The sequence below is a fragment of the Copidosoma floridanum genome, unplaced genomic scaffold (assembly GCF_036245765.1).
Source record: "Copidosoma floridanum isolate Cflo_tuat_1 unplaced genomic scaffold, Cflo_Japanese_pri ptg000021l, whole genome shotgun sequence".
Lineage (NCBI taxonomy): Eukaryota > Metazoa > Arthropoda > Insecta > Hymenoptera > Encyrtidae > Copidosoma > Copidosoma floridanum.
Window position 1 is genome coordinate 13,932,553 of NW_028321898.1, and position 22,328 is coordinate 13,954,880.

General features: G+C 32.0%; 1 protein-coding gene across 3 annotated transcripts in view; it reads left to right on the plus strand.

The window, feature by feature from the left end:
• LOC106638546 (protein pangolin, isoforms A/H/I/S) overlaps positions 1-22,328 on the plus strand; it is a 288,519-nt gene that overhangs the window by 243,733 nt on the left and 22,458 nt on the right. For 2 of the 3 annotated variants that reach the window (XM_089594552.1, XM_014351793.2), the window contains exons 8-11: positions 286-368; positions 756-886; positions 1,497-1,662; positions 15,996-16,065. In XM_089594552.1, the coding sequence (XP_089450678.1) occupies positions 286-368; positions 756-886; positions 1,497-1,662; positions 15,996-16,065 (450 nt within the window). Of the gene's footprint in view, positions 1-285; positions 369-755; positions 887-1,496; positions 1,663-3,522; positions 3,683-15,995; positions 16,066-22,328 lie in introns of all 3 variants that reach the window. The other variant, XM_089594553.1, reaches the window with a different exon arrangement.

The following is a 22,328-nucleotide window of genomic DNA, read 5'->3' on the forward strand; positions in this document are numbered from 1 at the left end:
TTTCTTCGGGCACCGGCTGCTACTGCTGCTGGAGGATTGCCTCAACCTTTTTACGATACCGGCACTCAACCGAACGCTATTATAGAACAGCTGTGCAATTCACCCAGCTCCTTGCTTTCGTATCCTTTGCCCTCCGCAAAACACGAACAATCTAGTCACGATACCAAAGACACGCTCTACAAACGGTATTCCATCACTTAAAAATTATTATTTAATAAATTTCCAACCACGTTGAACACAACTAAACGTCTTAATTCTCAAATTTAAACGTCATTTTGTTTCCAGGTCTTCGATAGAACAAAAAAATTCGTCATCGTTGCCTGCAGACAACACAAAGAATCAGGACACTGGACAACAAAACAATCAAGGTAATTACAACGTAGGTTTAGTAAGTATTACCAACCACACAACTTTGAAACTTATTTGACTCACTTCTTACTAACCTGCTTTTTTACAATTTGCTCCCACGTTTTAGTAACTTATTGTCAACATAATTTTTTGCAAATCTTGAAGTTACAGAGGGTGTGTGTGATTATCGATGGGACCACTTGCTAGTGGGCGCGGAATGACTATTTGAATTGTTGTAAATTGGGTACAAACGGTCTTGGATGGGATATTCAAAATTTTTTTTTTTTCATTTATCATGTACAGTTGTTTAGTTGTACTTACTTGTGCGGCTAAATTTAACCAACAAAAATGGTTTTTATAGTATGTCGTAAATTGATGTAACTAATTTCAATTTTTGTTTTCCACAGAAAAAAAGAAACCCCACATAAAGAAGCCTTTAAATGCATTTATGTTATACATGAAAGAAATGAGGGCAAAAGTAGTGGCAGAATGTACCTTGAAAGAAAGTGCTGCGATAAATCAAATCTTGGGAAGAAGGGTGAGTTATTCCAAGCTTATCGAATGAAATTTACTTTTTACGTCGAGGCATCGAGAGTAAAATTTTTTTTTTAAACATACTTATCGACACAGTTAAAACATTAGCCTTGATGTATATGCGACATTCAGCTTTGAAACGATGTGTTCCTTTTAATTTCCAGAGGTTAATAAAAACAACCTAAAATTGTCAAAATATTACAAAGTACATGAATAATGATTAAAATAACACCTTGTTTCAAAGTAAAAGCTCATTTATTAAGCTATCAATTTCACAAGCTTATAATTGAAAATTAAAAAGTATGAGGTAAAATGTTTTACTGTTAAAAAAAGAGTGAGATAGTAAATGCAAATATACTTGAATATGAAATCTAGGTAAAGCAGTGAAATAAAGACGGGGAATCTTAGATGGTTCAAAAGAATTTGAAAAATATTAAAAAATAAGTGGATGAGCAAAACTAAAGAAACATATGAAAGGGGGCAAAGGAGGTATGGTCTGGCACCAGTAGCATCTAGAAATATTTGAAAATTCTAAAGATTTTATTGAGAACTGTGAAAGAGACACGCTTCACTTGAGTAAAAAATTGAATCTATTTGGGAATATGTGTATTCAGTGGCATTCACTAAGTCGAGAGGAACAGCAACGGTATTATGAGGCGGCTAGACACGAACGCCAACTGCACCAGCAGCGCTATCCTGGCTGGAGCGCTAGGGATAACTATGGATATGGCAGCAAGAAGAAGAAGCGGAAGAAAGAGCGATCCGCGGATCCCATCGGAGGTACCACTTTCCAGTGCTAGAACAGCAGGCCTTTAACTCTCATGCATATCATATAACATAAATATATAAATTTGTTTGGCTATATTTACGACTAAGTACTAATTACTTTATAGTTTCACCTAGTGTTGATTGGATTGAAACGATCAAAGTCTCTGTGCGTTGTTTCTCTTGTCGTTGTTTCACTTCTTTGTTTCTCTTTACTCTTTCTATACTTAATTGATGACGGCATACATCAACTACATGCTGAGCTGACTATTCTACTTAAGAATATTATGAGAAATTTAATCATTTTTCTACTGACGTTACAACTGACGTTTTGATTTTTTGCATTACAGTATTATTCAACTAATAATCCCTTTTATCTTATGTTCATTCCTAGATGAGAAATCCCATAATGTCCATGTACCAAATGATTTCTTGAGGAATGTGTAAGATTAGGTAAAAAAACAACAGGCTTGGATTGTCTATTCTTAAATTTGGTGGATCACTCAAAGCATTTATGTATATATATGTATGTATAAATATAATTCCACCTGTTACTCCGCATCTACTCTAATTCCGCAGCAAAACTAATAATGCAATTGCAAATCTGGCCAACTCCCTAAAGCGGTATTCGTCGAGTCAATTGATGTAAACGTGTAATAATAAATTATAATGAGCTATCAGCCACGCGTCACAAGTGCATCATAATTTTTTCGCTGTAGTTTGGCAATTGCACATACAATATCTGTTATTGCATCTAAAGAGACCTTTTTTTTATTCATATGATAAGTAACATAAATAACGTGGTTTGTGTGTCTCTTTGCACTGCAATACTGAATTGTGCAAGTCAAATGTAATATGTTTCAAAAATAACTCAACAGTTTACGAGTTCTAGAACTTTAATGCTTGTAAATATAGTATCAAAGTTTTTTTTAAGTGTACAAATGTGTACGTGATAATTACACTCTTGTACGCATTTTCTCATGTCGTTAGTCAATACAAGTATTACTATATCCTTAACAACTACGATAACTACTATGACAATTACTAGTACGGCTTCTACTTTAACTATCATTGTTGTTACATGTATACATGGGAGAAAGTATTGAAAAAAGGGCAGGAGATAAAACGATCGTAATTACTTTAATGTATATTTGGACGAATGTTGACTAGCTTTGCCACTGTTACTTTTTTTAGTGGCAGACATGGCTGTCAAGCCAAACGTGTACGAATAGCTGAAAATTGCGCGAAATTTGTAGGAATTCAAAAAATCCTAGCAAAACCTCTTGGTTCTTCTTTTACCAGATTTTTGTTCAGATCCATTATCCAGGAAATAAATCACTATTCAATAAAATACTCGCGTACTGTGATTATAATGATGTAGAAATGAACCATCAGAGCAATTATTGACCGCGATAAAACGCGCCACTGGCATTAACTTAGGCTGTTCTTCTAGCACATAAAACGGAAAGTAGGGACCTCAGTGCCTTCGCAATACTCTTTTTAAATGTCACTTTTCAACACCTGTAATGCTAAGTGCAGACGATCTATTAGTACAGTCAAATGCGTACAGCGAATGTACTTGATAAGGAAAAACTTACGTTTGTGCTTATACAACCAAAAATAATATAATTCAGAGATGATGGCAATAAATACAGCTTTAAGTTATATAGAAATAGCATTTACAAAGACTATCATTTACATAAGCATTTGGCGTCAGTGATAGTAATTTTAGTCAAATTTTTAGTCTTGATTGCCTTGATTGTTATAAAGATTATAGAAAATAAGAGAAAGAAAGAAAAAAATTTTTTGCTTGGAATTGCTCTTTAGAACGAGTGTTTTTTATTAAAACTTGTGTATCTCTCTCTCTCCCGGTAGTGGCACGCGCTAGGGCGAGATGAACAGGCCAAGTATTACGAATTGGCACGACGAGAAAGACAGCTGCACATGCAGCTGTATCCCGACTGGTCTTCCCGCGCAAATACCAACCGCACTAAGAAGAGGAAGCGCAAACAAGACACTAACAGTGATCCTGGAGGTACTCGCAATGCCTCGCTCCACACGTTCTTTTCTTTTTTTTACTCACTCTTACACGGCTCTTTTTGTTTACGTCTTGATCCACCATTTTCCTGTCAAATGCCTGGAATATTCCTCTATGCCATACTTCTACATTGTGCCCAACAAGGCACCCTTACAGAGAAAATAAATTTAGACACTTTTGGTTGCAAAACTGTGGTAATATTCCGCGACAAATTTTTTTACATATTTGCATTGTCCTACATTTCAGTTGTCTTTCAACAGTATTTCACATTGATAGTAATAGTACAGGTAAAAGTACCTATTATAGAAAAAGTTAAAGGTGATGTAAAAAATTAAAATTACAAGAAAGTTCATAGTAAAAGTATTATTTTATCTTCTAGGGCGTGATTTACATGATTATGTAATCAGCTTCTTACTCTTGGGTGTATCTGTTTCCATAATATATGTCCCTATTATGAACTGACCATCAGACAAGGGGTAATAATTTGATTTACATCTAGTACTTTTACATTACTTTAATTACATTACTTTTATCCTGAATAACCAAGAACGAAAACAGTTCATGATAAAAACGATAAAAAAGTAAAGTTATCAAAATTTTGGTCCCTATCATGAATATGCTACGAAGGAAAAAAATTGTTTTCCTTTGTGATTAATTCATTCTTAAACATAGTATTTTTGTATGTTGGCAAAGTTTACATGCAATAAATTTAAAATAAATTTTACGCTTACTATGATGACAGTCAACAACAGTTATTACGATATTTTACAATAATGATACGTTCCACAAATAGGTACTTTTATCATAGCACTTCTCTCAGAAACCAATCGTAAAACTTGAGGCGTTGTTCTTATCAAAAATATTTTGTAAAAAAAATCGGTAAGTAGGTGATGCATTTTTCTTCAATTTTTTTGAGTTATGTGAGTGGGAGCTACGCACTTTTTTAGTTATCACTCTACCTTTCGCAATATTTTGTGGTAGGAGAGAAGCAAATACCATTTTAACTATTGAATTCAAATGATACATTTTTATATATGTATACATAATTTTGATGAAAATAAATCTAGATAACGCCAACGGTTGAAAAATTTTTGCGGAATCTTTTAACCACGTGGCGTTGCAACTTCACCGCAGTTCTTGCGACAAAAGTTTCTGTAATTTCTTTTTCCAAGAACTGAATCATCATTATATTCGTCCTGCCTGTTCCCAGCTCAACTTGATGTATTATATACTGTTATTATTATATCGATATATTGATTTCTTCTTTTCTTAATTCATAAGATTTTATATTTTTTTTAATGCATCTATATACACAATCATGTATACACTAGCGTTATAATTATTTCTACATGAAACTGTTACGCTTTATACATTATGTTGCATGTTTTCCCCCATTTGGGGCTTTGGGTCGATTTAAATATTTATTATTCTTTATTTTTGTATTCTACATATTAAACCTATATACATGTATGTCAATATTGCACATAATAAGCCATGAATGCATATGTACATACCGTGCGTGAGCGTGTCCGAGTCTACGCATACATGTCAAACAATAACTCGGATAATATCGTATATGCATATAATAAACAGTATATAAATGTTATCGTCTCTTGACGATGATTTCAATAGAATTGATACACAACACGTGCACGCACGCGCACATGCATATTCTACATTTATTATATTAATCATACTATACGTATACAACTTTGGGGACGCTGGCCATCTTGCATTTCACAGGGACCTACTCCAAGCAAATCAGACAATCCTAAAGCGTTTGATTTTTCTCTTAGTGTATTTTATCTTGTATTTTTTTCATTTACTTTATTTTTACTTCCATTCTCACTGACACATCTGACTTCTCTTACTTTACTTCAATGTTTTCTTTTCTTGCTTTTATAAATTTTACTCAATCTTTACTTTGAACATCTATTGAATATTTTCTTTATCCTACAACTACATGTTTCTGTATTTCGTTTATCGAAATTATTATTGATATTATTATTGTTATTATCATTATAATTATTATTGTTATCATTATTATTTTTATTATTATATTTATTATTAGTATTGCTACAAAAATGGTACGCTCCTTAAAAATCTTACAATATATAAATTTTTCTTTGATCGTTTCAATATTGCTTGTTTTCTCCTGAAATGTTGGTTCCCTTATGGACATTTATAAGTTTTTATTCTGTTTTGTTCTAAAATCTATGAGGCTTATAACTATTTGAGATTCTTAAATTATTTAATTAGTATTTTCAACTACATTTTATTTTGCAATTGCACTCAATGATACTCAAAGCTTAATCCCCAATAACAAATAATAATCATATTTATATACAGAAGCTTGTGTTTTCTAGATGTTTTCTATTATTATTAGTATTATTACATGCTTAAAAATTTTTTTATAACGATTTTTCATTGGCTCCAAAGAAATTGTTAACTAAGAAGGAAAGTTCCTTAACTAATATTCACGAAAAAAAGATGCAAGTAGGAATTTAATGATATAGAAAATATTTAGTGAATGTCATATACTGTGTCAATTTCATAGAGACATTGATTGACTCAAACTTCAGTATTTAAAAATTTATTGTTGATTTTATGCCTAAGCAACGGTTTTAAAAGTAAAACTTTCCTAGTTCCATCACATTTATTAATAAAATAAAAATGATGGTAATTCTAGTTTATAATGTCTTTGGAACACTGTTTGGAAAATTTTCTGCACGATTAATTTTTATTTTTGCTTCGTTGTACAGTTATTCATTATCACAAGCAACGCTCTACTTTTTTTTGTTGAAAAATCTATGCATTAAATAATTGTATGATATTGGCAGCTCAGGGAGACGAAGTGCGCTATTTGAAATCAGCTGGAAGAATGACATTATTTAATTAGAGTCTTTCATGATATAAATATACATAAAACTGTCTCTCATGATGAACATCTACTTTTGTAAGAAATGTCACGTAAACATACATTAGGTTTCAAAAAAATTAATCTTCTCACCCCTCGAAAATTACTGGAAATCGCACGCTCAAGTTCTAATATCTCTTTTGTTTGTAATCGGAAGATAATATTGTATTTTCCCCAGTTATAGCAATAGAACAATGCTATTAGTTATTTAGAGAACTAGCTTTAATCTCCAGCTTTGATTTTTTTTTTATGCGTTTATACATTACGGACTTACGTACTTGAAATACTAAGCTTGTCAACTGCCACAAACATACGAACAATTTTTTAAACTTTTTCAATAAAGAGCATTTCTAAAATTTGACTGATCAATACAAAATTTTTGGAAACAAGTTTTTGATAATAAAAGAGATAGGAACTGATTAACACACATCTCTTAGTGGTATATTATTGTATAGCTTTGACTAACTGATACTGTTACATTTCACTTTCATGTTCTAGTAATTCTTTATTTTAACTGTCTTTTTAAATTATAATAAAAATTAAATACAATTAAATTTGCTCAAACATAAAAAGTAAAAAGATAGTCTATGCGAGTTATTATTATTAATTTCCACATTTCCGTTTCAAATTTTGCATTCTTGCTGGTAACATTTAAATAGATGTTTCCAATAACATATGACAATACTTTTTTAAGTTTTTAAAAATGTTTTAATTTAACCAAAAAAAATTTTTCGTGAAATCTTCAGTACAGTAAATTTGATTGAAATATTTAAGTAGAAGATCTTACTTTGACGATTTTTCATAAGAACTCACGCAGAGTTGACAAATTTTTGTACATTACTTTCCCGATTCAAAGAGACCCCAAGGTCTTAAAACTTTACATTAACATTTTTTGAATATTTTTTTGGGACTTCTACACAAATTTTTCAAATAGTGACTGTGAATTTTATAAGCTAATAAACCTTCGAAATTTTCCTACTCAATATAACAATAAGTGCAGTTATTCGAAAAAACGTGGTGTTTGAGTACTCAATGCAGACGAGGTGAAAGCAGTGTGTCCGTACATACAGCCACTGTCGCTGCCTATACGCAAGGTCTTTGTTGATATGTACACCAATAACAAGTGATGTCGTAACAGCCACTTAGTAGGATCAGGACGCCAAGGAAACGCCATGCGTGAACACACTAACGTTTAGCAGTATTAGGAAGACGAGGACACACGACAATGATTGTCATTTACGTTGAAATACCCTAATCTTGTATTATTACTACTATTTTTATTATACATACAAGTCAGGAAACTCTTACAGATTTTACACAAAAATATTTATCTATTCAACTGATCCTTAACACATATTTATGTAGGTGTAAGCTGCACCCCTTACAAATGTGAGCAAAACATATCCTACAGTTTAAATGTAACTCCTTTTAGACTAAGTACGTGCATCTTAATTTTTTTATGCTTAGTTAATAACTAGGTAACTGTCTATTGATTTTTTTTTCAAAATATAAAATTCATATTCATTTTCAGAACAATAAGAACATGTATGGAAATTTTTTTCCATCTAATTTTTCTTACCTAAAATAAATTTTATTATGTATCTAATAAAAGCCAAATTTTAAGGTTCTACAGATTTGTAATATTCCATGTTTGGAAGGAAAAAAAAAATTCTTTGCAATACTTCTTAGTAAAGTTTTTTGAGGGTTCTTAAAAAATATGTAAATTTTATAATTCACACGTTTTGTATGAATGCAATAAGTATAAACTAATTTGCTAAACAAAAATAATAAAATTTTTGATCAAAGTCAAATCTTGAAACCCTGTAAGTGCTTGTAGATCAATAGAACACACAGTAAAAGGCAGGGTAAATACAAAAGATACGGCGTACTATTTCTTTTCAAAGTTATATCTTACTACTGCGGGAAGTCAGAGATACATTCTTGCGGAAAGTGTTGCGACTACCGTCTTTTTCAATGAAAGTTTTGAAAAGTAGTACTATTCAACTGCCAATCTTATTGAACGAACTTGACTGACTCAACGCTTTACGTAAAGATAATTTAAGTATAACTTTTAGGTCTTGGTAGACGTATTTTACCAAAGTACCGATTGCATTCACCAAACCGTCCTTTACTAAGCAGTTTCTAGTAAATATGTTCGTTTTGTGCAGCAGTTTGAAACATCACTTTTGGTATAACATAGCTCTTTAATGGCATATACAACAAAAATCAGATTATTCAAAAAATCTGTCTTACTTTGCCACATTTATTCCTTAAGGATTTCGTATAGAATTCTAACGTAATCAACACTAATTCTACGTGAAACTATAACTTACTATGCTGAAAATTCCTGGATACTTCAATAACAATAGTTAATAGCTGGATAATTTTAATTATGATCAAGTTTTGATTATCAGTATGGCAATACAAAAACAAACTGACTTAGGAGTTTTAGTCTAAGCTTTTAAACCGTTAATTCAGCTATATTAAAACCTTTAAGATGATTATGAGTTCTAAAAGACTTAAATCCATCTGTTTTTGCGTTATCGTACAGATGATAGTCGTTAACACTCGAAGAATAATCATTGAATTGTGTATGACATTCTCGAGTAGGTTAGCAATGGATCCATGCAAAATAAATTTGGGTTTTAGTTGAATTATAAACAAAATTCTTGAAGAATATTCTTGGCAAACTAAGATTGATTTCCTGATAGTAATCCATTCTACAAAAGAATCCGTCAAAAATTATTACAGATTACAAATTGTTATTACACTTAAACTATACGATGACAATTAACTGTAAGCAGTGTACAAAGTTAATTCACATAAGACTTATGTATGGATTGAGATATTCTTGTGACTAAGCCTGAAGCTCATTGAGAAGCTACAGAATGTCTTGAATTTAAAGACTAGGTATTATATAATTAATGAACATTCCTTATTATTAATAAGAAGCTTCTGTCAATTTTAGAGAACAACGTATTGTTGCAATTCTATCTTAAAAGATTAATTTTCACGTGACAGAAGTCTTTTTATTCGTGGTGTGATTGGTCAAAACTGATCACATATATTATTCGGTAGATTTTTGAAAAATACCAAACTGTTTAAATGGTGACAATGATCTTAAATAATGAAATTGTACTTATTTAAAAGAGATAACTAGACGAAAATTGCGAAAAACATCTAACGTGCCTAGAATAGAAAAACTTAATTATTATTTAATGAATACAAGAAGTAATAGCTGTCTAGTTTGTGTCCTAAAAGTACAGCAAAATAAATACGATAAGCTTTAAAATTTTTTCATTTTTAACTTAAAAGTGAGTGTATCAATACTTACTGCACTGATATAAATGTATTGTAAATTTAATATAGAAATAATAAAATAAATGAGTCCAAAAAGGTCTTTCAAAAACTTTTACATAAAAAGTATTGCAAAAATTTTTGTTTTATTCTTTGAAAACATGTAGAAAATTTTTAAAATTGACAAACCGATTGCTTGTAAGATAATATGAAAAAGCTACATAAATTTGTTTTTAATCTTTTTAGTACTCAAGACTTTTTTTAGATATTTCTATTTTTTCATTTCACAGCAAGTCGTACAACAACCTATTATTATTTCTCATAAAATCCCTCAATTGACAAAAAGGGGATCAGTAAAAACTTGAGAGTGTGATTTTCAAATGATTCCAAAGATGTGTGAATTTGATTTTTCTTTTATCGTAAATGTTTTTAAGGATAATAAAAGTTATTTCATACTGTTACACAATATTGGGCCGAAAAAAGGAACTTTTTTCCTGCTGTACGGATTAAAAATTTCATCTTTCGGAATAGGATCGGTGAAAAAGCGTATTCTAACCAAGAGAGAAAATAAAGGAACCCTCAGATCATATTCTTATCACCTTTAGCTTTGCCTCGAATGTCAAATGCCTACTTATGATCTGAGACTTTTTTTACTTTTTCTTCCAGGTGGATAATGTACTATTTTTTTATATTCACGAAGGGCAACTTTGTAGATATTTTGGGCCATCTAGCCTGTTAGAAAAAAAGTGCAATACGAAAATTGTATTGCTTCCAAATTTCTTGGTGTCACTATTACTTTTTTGTTCATAACATCTTCATAATTTTTTTCAACCTTCACTTAGGTTCTACTGAAAAAAAACTATAGCAGCTCTGTAATATTTTATTTGTAATTTATGTTTTACTATACCTGAAAATTTTGAGTTATTCTTTTTTACCAGAATAACACACTGTAGTGCTATTTTTCCAAAATTTTCAGGAATGCGCCTTCTTTCCCAGAGTTGCCAACTCCTAGATGCCTGTTACAAAACACTTAGCTCAATGAAAATAATAGCACTAATATCAAATGAAAAATTTAGTTTTGCTTTGCTATTTATACTAACATAGTATCATGAAAGTAATTACTTTTTAATAATAATTGCTGAATAATGCTGTGAGCCTTAATAGGATGTATAAAAATTGTCCTCATGCCATCACTTGAATGCACTCTGAAGCAGTGCCACCTAAAAGTTCATTCTCACGCAATGCAGTATGCAGTTTACAGTTTTTTGTGTCTATGACATCAGTTCAGCGTAAAATTAAAATTTTTGATATATTGTTCGAAAAATAATAACCAAAACCCTAAATATACCCTATATAGTGTATAAACAGTAAATATAAATGTATTTAAACAGTTTTGACACTTGTAAAAGTCTCCAACTTGATAGCTCATGTTACACTAAAACAAGCTTCCACAATTTAGAAATTCAACGCGGTTCACGGTTAAACTTCCAAAACGTGTAATATTGTTTCAGCAGTCATTGAAACGATTATGTTGTTTGTATGATGTGAATGTCAAATTTTCAAGAAATTAGAGTCGTTCACTTCTGTCAAAAATGTCTTAAGGTAGTACTGTTGACAATCTCAAAGTCAAATGAGTACATAGTCACTTAACTTGTTTTTCATACTTCGACGAGTATACCAACTTAAATATATTGTATAATATCAAAATAAAATCAATTTTCAACTAAAACCAACTACTATCAGCCCTCACATGCAACCAATCAATGTTTTGAGAGTTATAAAGTATTCTTGAGGTTTTTAATTGACGATCCATCGATTTTTATCAAGGTTTTGTTGGTAGTTCTTGTTCACCATGAATTTTTATGTACCGAATACGTGATATTTTATAAGACTGCTTACGAACTGCTTAAAATTTGAAACATCAACAACTTTGTACATATGCACTTTAGGTCCACAAAATTTTAACACAATTCTTGGATAATAATGATTCATCAATATCTTGTAGGTCAATCAATATACGACAGTACTATAAGCTAAGTCAATTTGTTTTCAGTATTCATACACAAATAAAGTTTATTTAGGAATGAGGTTATGATTTGTTTAACAATTTATTGACAAAGTTAAATTTTTGAGCAATGTCATAGACGCAAGAACATACAAATTTCTTCCTTTGCCGCGTAAGTGTACCTTAAGAGATGTTACTGGACAGCACGAAGTGTAAGGAACTTCAACACAAAAAATGGTTGTTTGATATTATTTTATTAATCATTCACTTTGATTCATAAAAATCTCGATTGATATTTGTACAAAACAAGAGCAAAACTAGTTTTATATTGCAAAGTGGTTATTAGCTTCTTCGGAAGAAGTACAAAGTAAGTGTGATTTCTATTGTGTGCATACCAAATTGAAAGTGTCCAATTAGAACGGATAAGAAAATTATTTGTCGGTTTTTAATCGATTTTTACACTTGGAAAACCACATAAACAGAATGACATTGAAAACTAAATTTTTCTTATATTTTTGTTTTTACCAGCACAAGATTAAACATAAGTGAATCTGCGATTATAAGTCCCACCATCCGGATAGCAACACTAAAACTGAGGGGATTCAATTATTTTACATAGAGTAGTAATAGAAAGTTTTTTTATTTTTTTTTTATTAACATTCCATGTCAAATAGTTGAACCCTACCGTTTTGCTGTTGCCATCCGAATGGTGGTCCCAAATTGTTGTACATTAGCTTATACTAAATTTAATCTTGTACTAATCTAGATATGAAAAAAAAAGACTTTCAAACGCTATTGAGTTTGACGGGCTTCTCTAAGTGCAAAAATTGACTAGAAACCAACAAAAATATTTTTTACTAGTTTTTATTGAACACCTTCAATTGGGTACATGTACAGTTATGGTAGCTTGATTGGACTCCGAAAAATTTAATTACTTTAAAATATTCAAAAATTTAAATTACAAATAAGAATCAAAGCAAATCCAAGTTACGACGATTTTCTGGAATAGCTGTTTCTTTATTCCTACTTTGAACAAGATTCTTTTTTATTCATAGAGTTCTGTACAAAAAAACTATGAATTTTCTAAATTAAAAACTAAATTTAATGAAAGTTTTAAAAGTTGTTTTCGTCGGATAAGTGCCACCGTCTCTGGGGCTATTTTGTGGCCCGAGGGACCTGCGAAACAGAAAAGCGAACTTTAAAAGTCAGTTTTCCTACCTCGGGCGTTTTTGAGGGTCAGGTGTGCCCTCGGTAGGAAAAATAGGATTCGCCATATAAGTGCCATCGCTTCGCAGCTACCTTACGTCCCTCGGGCCCTGCTTCGCAGGTCGCTCCGGCCGTAAAATAGCCCCAGAGACGATGGCACTCATTTGATGGAAACTACTATTTCTTACTATGGGCACAAAGCGGCAACTGCCATACTTGGGTCATACTTTCCACCCTTGAAATCTCTATAGGCCTACGTGCGCAAAATAGTAGTTTTCGTCGGATGAGTGTCATTGTCCCCAGGGCCCTTTTATGGACGTAAAGTAGCTATGGAGCAATGGTGTTTATGTGGTAAATCTTATTTTTCCTACCGAGGGCACACCCGATCCCCAAAAACGCCCGAAGTCTGAAATGGTACATTACGTCACTAGGGCGCAAAGTACAAACATGAGATTCCGAAGGGCGCGATTGTTGTATGTTGGTGCCCAAGTCACGAATGTTTTTCTTACCGAAGGCGCAAAGTGAAATTTTGTACCCTTGAAATCACTTTGAGCCCACGGGCAAAAAAGTTTTTTGCGCCCTCCTGGCCCAAAGTACTTTTCTGCCCGTGGGCTCAAAGTGATTTCAAGGGCACAAAGCGGAAATTGCACTTTGGGCCCATGGCAAGGAAAAGAAAAAAAAAGGCCCAAAGTGCAACTGCCGCTTTGCGTTCTCGGATCACACTTTGCGCTCTTGTAATTACCCTATGGGCCCAAAGTACATTTCTGCCGTAGGACCTAAAGTGATTAACTGAGGGTAAAGTGTGCCCAAGGGCTCAAAATTCAACTTTGCACCCTCAATAAGAAAAAAATTATACGTGACTCAGACACCAACGTACAACAACCACGCCCTTCGGGCGCTCACATTTATACTTTGTGCCTTAGTGACGTAATGTATCATTACGTCCTCCGGGCCCAAAGTACTTTTCTGCCCTAGGACTCAAAGTGATTTAGAGGGCCCAAAGTATGGCGCAAAGTGTATTACTCTCGGTAAGAAAAACATTACACGCGACTCGGGTACCAACATAAAATAACCATGCCCTTTGGGCGCTCATGTTTGTACTTTGTGTCCTAGTGACGCAATGTAAGTACTACTTTACTGTTCAAGTCGATTCAAATTGAAAATGTCTAAAAGTCACATTAAAATCAATTCATTTTCATCGATCAAATCCTCTGAACTGATTGAATCGATTTGAATCCGTCTTTTATATCAGTGTAAGTGTTAGCTCTATTACTGTTTCAGAAAAAGTAAAACTCAGTTGCACTATCAATGTGATTTATTATGAATCAACTTGAACAACATTCCCATAAGTTTTAGTAGTTAGGTTTTGCTGATGAGTGCCCATGAAAGATTCGGAAACGCGGTTTTTCTTTTAAATTTAATGTATTAGGCGATTTCGGTCAAAAAAAAATTAATTCTAATTCTTTGACACATTTAAAATAAAAAATCAATAGGGATCGATGTACTTTAACCTCACAGATTTTAAGTAAAGTATTTCTTAAGTTTGAGACAACGCGTTTTTTTCCATCTTTAACCACGTTTTACTCAGCCGTTACAGCAATCTTTTCAACTTACCTGCGGTAAAATTTTATTAGATTTCAGATCATTTTTTAGTTTTTTTGTACCGATAATCAATAGGAAGAAAACCCAAAAAATGATCTGAAAATGACTGGGCGTTGATGAACAATACCACGTTTTCCAAGTTGCAGATTGTTACAATTTTTTTTTTTTATCTTAACGTACACATCTTAAAGTTAAGTTTAAGCTCAAGTAAGTTAAAAATAATGCTGTAACAGCTGAGTAATACGTTGTCGAAAATAGCAAAAAATGCGTTTTCTCAAATTTGAGAAATTTCTCAGTAAAAGTCTGTTGGCTTGAAATTGATACATCTCGACTGATATTTGTTTAAAATTTTTCAAAGAATTAGAATAAATTTCTTGTTCACCTAAACTGTAAATTTTTTAAATTAGTTTATAGAATTCGTTAGTCACAATTGATTACAGAAAAATAAAAGTAAACACCATGGTTCATCGTTATTAAGAGGTAAAATTATATCGAATAAAAAAAAATTACATGGACTTGAATTTTTCATGGGCACTTGCTAGCAAAACCTAACTATAGTACATTTCGTACTGTCTCTTGAAACTTTTACCCTACGGTTACGTAACACTTTTAAAGTTCGTCACACACGACTACAAATATTTATTGTTAAAACTGAGATTATTTAAATAACTTTAAATACAAAGTCAGTGTTCATTAAAGTAATTCTATTTATGTAAATGTAGTTCTTAAAAACTGTTCAAAAACGTGCCATAAGTTCAATTCCTCAGTATATCTAACCTTAAAAGAAAATACTTGCACGTTTAGTTCTTGTCTATTAGTTATATAAGTATGCTTTTAAATCTTTTGTTTATGTAGAATGAAATTGGTCATTGTTAATTAACACATAAAAAATTTTTAAAATGACTGTACCGATACATTTATTGAATATCTGTCAATTTAGCTTCTTTTTAATAGTAATTTCAATATTAACATCACTGTATTTAACACAGGTTTGTTTCTTATTACCATTTTCTGATGTAACATTCAATGTTTTACAGCCATAATTGTCACAGTGTATGTACCATAAATTATATACTTATTATTAAATTCCACAATTCTTGCATTAAAAGTTTGACTCGCGTAATTTTTTTAAGTAGCAATTGACTCGTTACACACTTTGACATTCAAAATGCAAAATCATCCTATCCCTAATAGGATTAGATGTGTTAAATGTGTGTTAGAGTCAGTGGTACTGTAATAATTCAAAGACGATCAAGAGCTAACATTTTTTTTTATGTCCATAGGTAACAACATGAAAAAGTGTCGAGCAAGGTTTGGACTTGATCAACAGAGTCAGTGGTGCAAGCCCTGCAGGTATGTTTATTAATATACGAATGCTAGAACAGTTACAGAGTATTGTAATAACTGTAAACGCACTTTTTGAGCCACTTTTTTACAACGGAGTGCGTCAGCTCAATACTTGTACATTTTTTCTCTCCTTAGTTAGAATGTTTTTATCGATTCAAACTATCAGGAAACTGTAGATGTGTACTTATTCTTAGATAACTCTTATACAAAAATCAAATTCCTCACGAGCATACTGATTTTTCAACGGGAGTTTTATCATATTAAAGATTAAAACAGTTTTAAGTTTAATTTAATGATGAATTTAACCCATTACATGACGATTTTTATTTTACTAACTACCAAAGCTTTTTCCTATAAATTTGAGCAATTATTAAGTTCACATTCAGTTAACAATGTTTCATCCATTTTCAAAACGTTAAAAGCTTTTTGTTATACAAAAAACCAAAATACTAAAAATTTTGATGATAAATGACAGTTTCATCTCTGGAAATCCTAGAATAAAATTATAGAAACAAAAATAATGGTAACAAGTGTAATGTACACAAAGATGCAGTTCGTCAGAAAATGTATTTCTCAGAACATGTATTATTTATCCAATTTTGCCTTACGCTGCTGTCATGACAGACAAAGCTAAGCTAATCATACTTTTACTGTACCTTACTTGTAAATAGTAATATTCTAAAAAAATAAGCTCAGATAACAATGTCACAAATCGTAAGTATCGCAAAATGCATGCTAGGCCATGTAATAAAAACTATCAGATCTCAAAATGATACCTTGACTTTATACGCTTACTTTGCTAACTCAATGCCATTTTTAAACATTCTGTTACTCAATACTTTGATTGCTATTATAATAATGAACATAAATCTCATCATTATCATTATCGTCGTCGCAGTCATCATTATCATTACTATTACATATTGTAACTGCTTAATTTCTTGACATAGTTTCTACATAACCATTTACTTAGAAATATTTCAGAATCTTCAATTTTATTTTATGATACCATATTTTAGTAAGCAAACTTTGGGGTTGTAAATCTTCTGAAGCGATGAACAAAAAAATTTGTTATTTTTTTATCTACAGCCCTTAAAATTCCCGTTGTACTGTGATGTAACTAGTACATATTCTTAGACAGTTAAAACGTATATTGTTAACTAATACACTGATGGAACATCAGTTTAAAAACCAGTGGTAACAAACAATTTGGTAACATTCAATAGCTCGTTAACTCTGTCTGTAATATAGTTATGGAACTGAAACCACCACTTAAAGATACTCATAAATGTAGAAAAGTAAGCTTGGTAGGTATTACCCCTATAATAACGACAATGGTTTCAAACCACTCTTAAAGACGAACTAAACCAACAGAACTCCTAACGGAATTACAAAAAAAGCGCTAAAGAAGCTGTACGACCTGATGATTAAAAAACGCATTTGTACCTATGTATATGAATCCACGTAATATTGTGGTAGAGCACAGTATTTTAATAAATAATCTTCCACAAACAATTTTTTTACGGTATCGCATGGAACATTTAATTCCTAAATTTAATACATATTTTATAATTCTAATCTTTAAGTTATCATCATGTAGTGCGCAGTGGACTTAAGGTGGATCTTTTTTAAAACGATTATGAACACAATAAATCATACTGTGAGTAATTCTTCACAAAGTCGTAATACACGGCCCCTTCAAATTTTAGATTGGCTTGACAAATATAAATCCAAGAAAAAATAAATGAAAAATAAACTCTAAATATGTGCTTCTATGGCAACTAAGCATTCCTATACTAAAAGTTGTCGCCTAATTATTTATTTACTAAACATTACGGAGTAAAAAACTAACACCATGAAGCTTATGCAATTCTAAATATACTTCTATCTTAAAGTATATGTATACACAGACGTAACTAAAAAATATTGATATAAGCACAGGAATGAATTTCCTACTCTTAAAGGATAGACAAGCATCAACGGCTGGTATTGTAAGGTTAAATACAAGTTTTATAAAACTTTTGCTACGAAATTTCACATTATATATCATGATCTAAATTTCTAAATAAGTACTTAATTTGATGCAATAAACAAAATTTGTAAAAATTTTTTTGAAAATTAAGTAATTTTAACAAATATCAATTTGATAGATTTGAGATACATGAAAGAACCATATTAAACGACTTTTGGATAACACTCATGAAGAACACTAACCTAAGCTGTTTGTTGTTAAATAACTCTATTAAACGAAGGAATAATAAATCTGGGATGATAAATAGTATACTATGACCTGAAGCAGGAAAAATGAAGAAAGTTTGAAAGCGTCTGAGGCGAAAACAATAATGACAAACAGTTCAGATAATTATCAAAAAAAGTTCGTTAGGAGTTAATTTGAGGTACAGTTGTTACATTGGGACATGGATTCAAGTGTCTATCAGGTCAACTTTTCAAAAGATGACCCTTTCTGAGAATTTTTCTTAAGTTTTGCGATCGGCTCTGCAACTCAGGGCAGCTTGAAGTAGGAGTGGAAACAAGGATTATGAAGTGTTAGTTGGAGAAGTTGGGCCAGGGGCTATGGGTTTAGATAAGGATGTTCATCACAGTTGTTGGGGAGAAAGCCGCCCTTTGTTTTGCTTGTATAGATGTGCCTGTACATACACGTTTACGCATACTCGATCCTTTCTTTCTTATTTTATTGAAAAACCACCTTGTAAATGGACTTGAAAATAAAATGTAATGTTTATCTAAAATTGTTATATTATACAAAGAAAAATTTCGAAGATTTCTCCACATTATTTTCTTATGAACGCGATTTTACGTGATTCTTTCATAAGCTTACGTGTCCAACTGATGAGAGTTTTTTAAAATTAAATTTATTAATAATGGTACAGTTAAAAGGTTTTAGAACTTTGTGTGAGATATTTTTATGGTGTAAGTAATATACATTAAAAAATTTTTCCTACCTTGAGCTACTTTGATGGTTAGGTGTGCCCTCGGTAGGAAAAATAGGGTTCACACCTGGTGCGCATCCAACCAGGACAAGCACACGGAGTCCCTCGGGCCCTGCTTTGGAGGTCCCTCGGGCCTGGTGCTTGCCCTGGTTGGATGCGCACCTGGTACGAACCCTATTTTTCCTACTGAAGGCACACCACACCTTTAAAATCTCCCGAAGTAGGAAAACTACTATTTCGTCCCTCGGGTGAAGTACTTTGCGCCCTAGGGCGCACTTTCCACTTGCTTATTACTTTCCGCCCATGGGCCGGAAGAAACATTCTAGCCCTTCCAAGCCGAAAGTTTGTTTTCCCCCTAGGGTGGAAAGTAATTGACGGGTAGAAAGTGTGCCCACGGGCGCAAAGGTTCACTTTCCGCCCTCGATACAAAAAATGTCGTTCTCACCGTGGGCACAAAGATAAAACAACCGCACCCTTCGAGCGCGCAAGTTGTACTTTCTGCCCGAGGTAAAAAATATACTATAACAATATCCATCAGAAAAACTTATGTGTGATGGACATCTTTCAAAAATAGGAGACGGGACGAAGGAATTTATACTAGTCGAGTTTCCGGATTAATACCTACACTAGTAAAAAATACTATAGTAAAATTATGATGGTTAACAGGGGTGATTATTAACCTTATGTACCGAACATTTAATTCGTTACAAGCTAGTAAAATTAGAATCAGGAGTGGTAAAATTAAACGTTGAGATCGCAGATAGCGGTATTTTATCAAGCAGAAAATATGAACTACTGGGTAATAATATTACTATTTCAAATACAAAACTTACGTTTCGGGTATGTAAAACTGTATTTAATTATGGTTGTTGTACACAATTTTCAAAGTTAAGTTACCTCAACCAGTAGTATAGCAATACTATTATATATAATAGCAGGAAAAGTATAACCTATATTCTCAGACTATTCGCTGGGTGCAGGCGGTTGGAGGGGATAGGCAAAATGATCTAAGCGTACATGGTAATCATTTAGTGTAACTTGGGGGCCGAAGCTAGCAGCCGACGCCATCAACGTGCGTATGCATATATTTTTCAAGTAACCTCGAAACTGTTCTCACCAGCAAGTTTTCCCACTGAGCTGTCGTCTGTCGTCTGCAAATTTTGGTACTTGAGTCTCACTTTTTCGACACTGTACTTGAGGCGCTGCGTGCTATGCACCCAACAAATAGTACATAAAATGTAAATATTTTTTGAACGGAAAATTATATGCAGTAAATGATATTTACGTTGACAATTTTATTGATGTATCATATATAATCATCTCATTTAAAAAGCTCATCTGTATTTTTCATATACACTATATTATCATTGTATGGATTAATGAAAAATATTTTCGTCATACAGAACCAACCAATGAAAATTAAAAACTTTTTAATAAATATTTATAATCAGTACTCTGAAAATGATCTGTAGGCAGACATTTGTACGTTTTTATTATTTTCATTCGTTAGCCACCACATGTAAATTACTCATGCAAGAATAATTTGTATTTTAACAACTTTCATATTGATTCAAGCAAAACTTTTATAAAGTCGTTTATTAGAAAGATAATGTGATTTACGAAGATAATGCCATTTCTAAGAATTGTGTCGAACATTAATAGTGAGGATTTAGCTGATGTTTAGTCGCGGTCAAAGTACGAAGCAGGTTTCACTAGTTATCCTGTTTATTTCTAAATTATCAGTTAACATAAATCGTACTCTCGCAATAAAAACGTGCTACTTAAAAAAAATCGATAAAAAAATCAAAGCATGGTGATGGTGACTTGCGAAATGGAATCTATAAAAGAATGCCAGAAAGGAAAGACTCCAACCAATAAGAGCTGTCATATATTTTATGTGGATAGAGATTCAATAATGTAAACTAGGGCTTCTTCTTTAGGGAAAATTATTAATTATTATACATTACTTCTGTTATTTTATTTCAAATATTTTAACAGCCCCCACTAATGCAAATCTTAATAGAATCTACAAAGTAATATAATAAGATTCTGAACTTCAACTTGTTATAAATTTAGTTCAAGTGGGATTGTCTATCTATTTTCTATTTATTTTTGGAAGAACAAGATGGCTTGTCATTGAGTTATATAGTTTTCGTAATTGAAATAGTAATCTTTCTTACAAGAGAAAATGAAAATTTGGCACATACGTGATCTGATGCTTATGGATAAGCTCATTACAAATGGCTTGACAAGTGTAATTACAAATGTAATTACAAATGTAATTACAAAATATTTTTCAGTAGGGATAACCTATAAAGGAGTAAAGTTTCTGTTTCACTTATGTAAAATAAATAACATTTTTTATTTATCTCACGGTAGAAGTAGGTTTAAAGATTGAATGTATTATAACTATGTTCTTTACACTGGGAGGAAAGTAAAGCTAGAGGTTTTATCACGGTAACTGAGTAACGCAGCCAAGTTATCGTGCTATCTGCTCTGCTGCTTCAGATAGGCAAAACACCCAAGATTGTTGAGCAACATCACCAACTGCTGTATCAAACACTTTTATAATTACTATTTATAATTACTGGTGATACTCGATCAAGAAGTTAGTGATGTTGCTGTATGCCGATCTTGGTTAGTGTGTCCTAATCCTAACCTGCATATCCAAAATTTAAGAACAGACATCCCAAATCCCAAGACTTCACTACTTACCAGGCATTTGGCTACTGCTGGTTGTCCTCGTCTGCTTTTTTTAGTAACATGTGTCATCGGTTAAGGGAACTATTAGATGGTTTACGAGTGCGTCTTCGGAGAATGTGTAAAAATTTCTACACCTAAAAAAACGGATGCGTACAGTGCATTATCAGCACACTGATAACTGAACGAACTACATAAAGCAGGAAAGATCAGGGGAGGCCAATACGGAAAGAGGAAAACTGTGACATTGATGTAGTAAAATATAATATTATATTCATACAACCTTAAGGTAGAAAAAACGAGCCCAAGAAGATAGTTTTCAAACATCAATAGGTCCAAAATAATTTTAGATTGCTTTGGAAACTTGTTCAACTTACAATTAGGATTAATTTTTTACTTTTTAATTACTTCTAAAGTAAGGTTATGTTCATCTGCCTGTACAGTTGTCATAAAATCTATACCACCCCGCTCATTCTATACTCATACAGCCCATCGCTTACGTAAGTTATAAATACATTGTTGGAACTGATAGTAATAATGATAATGATGATAATTATAATTATTGTTATAACAACAACAATAATAAAGGTAGTAATAATAACAACAATAACGATAATA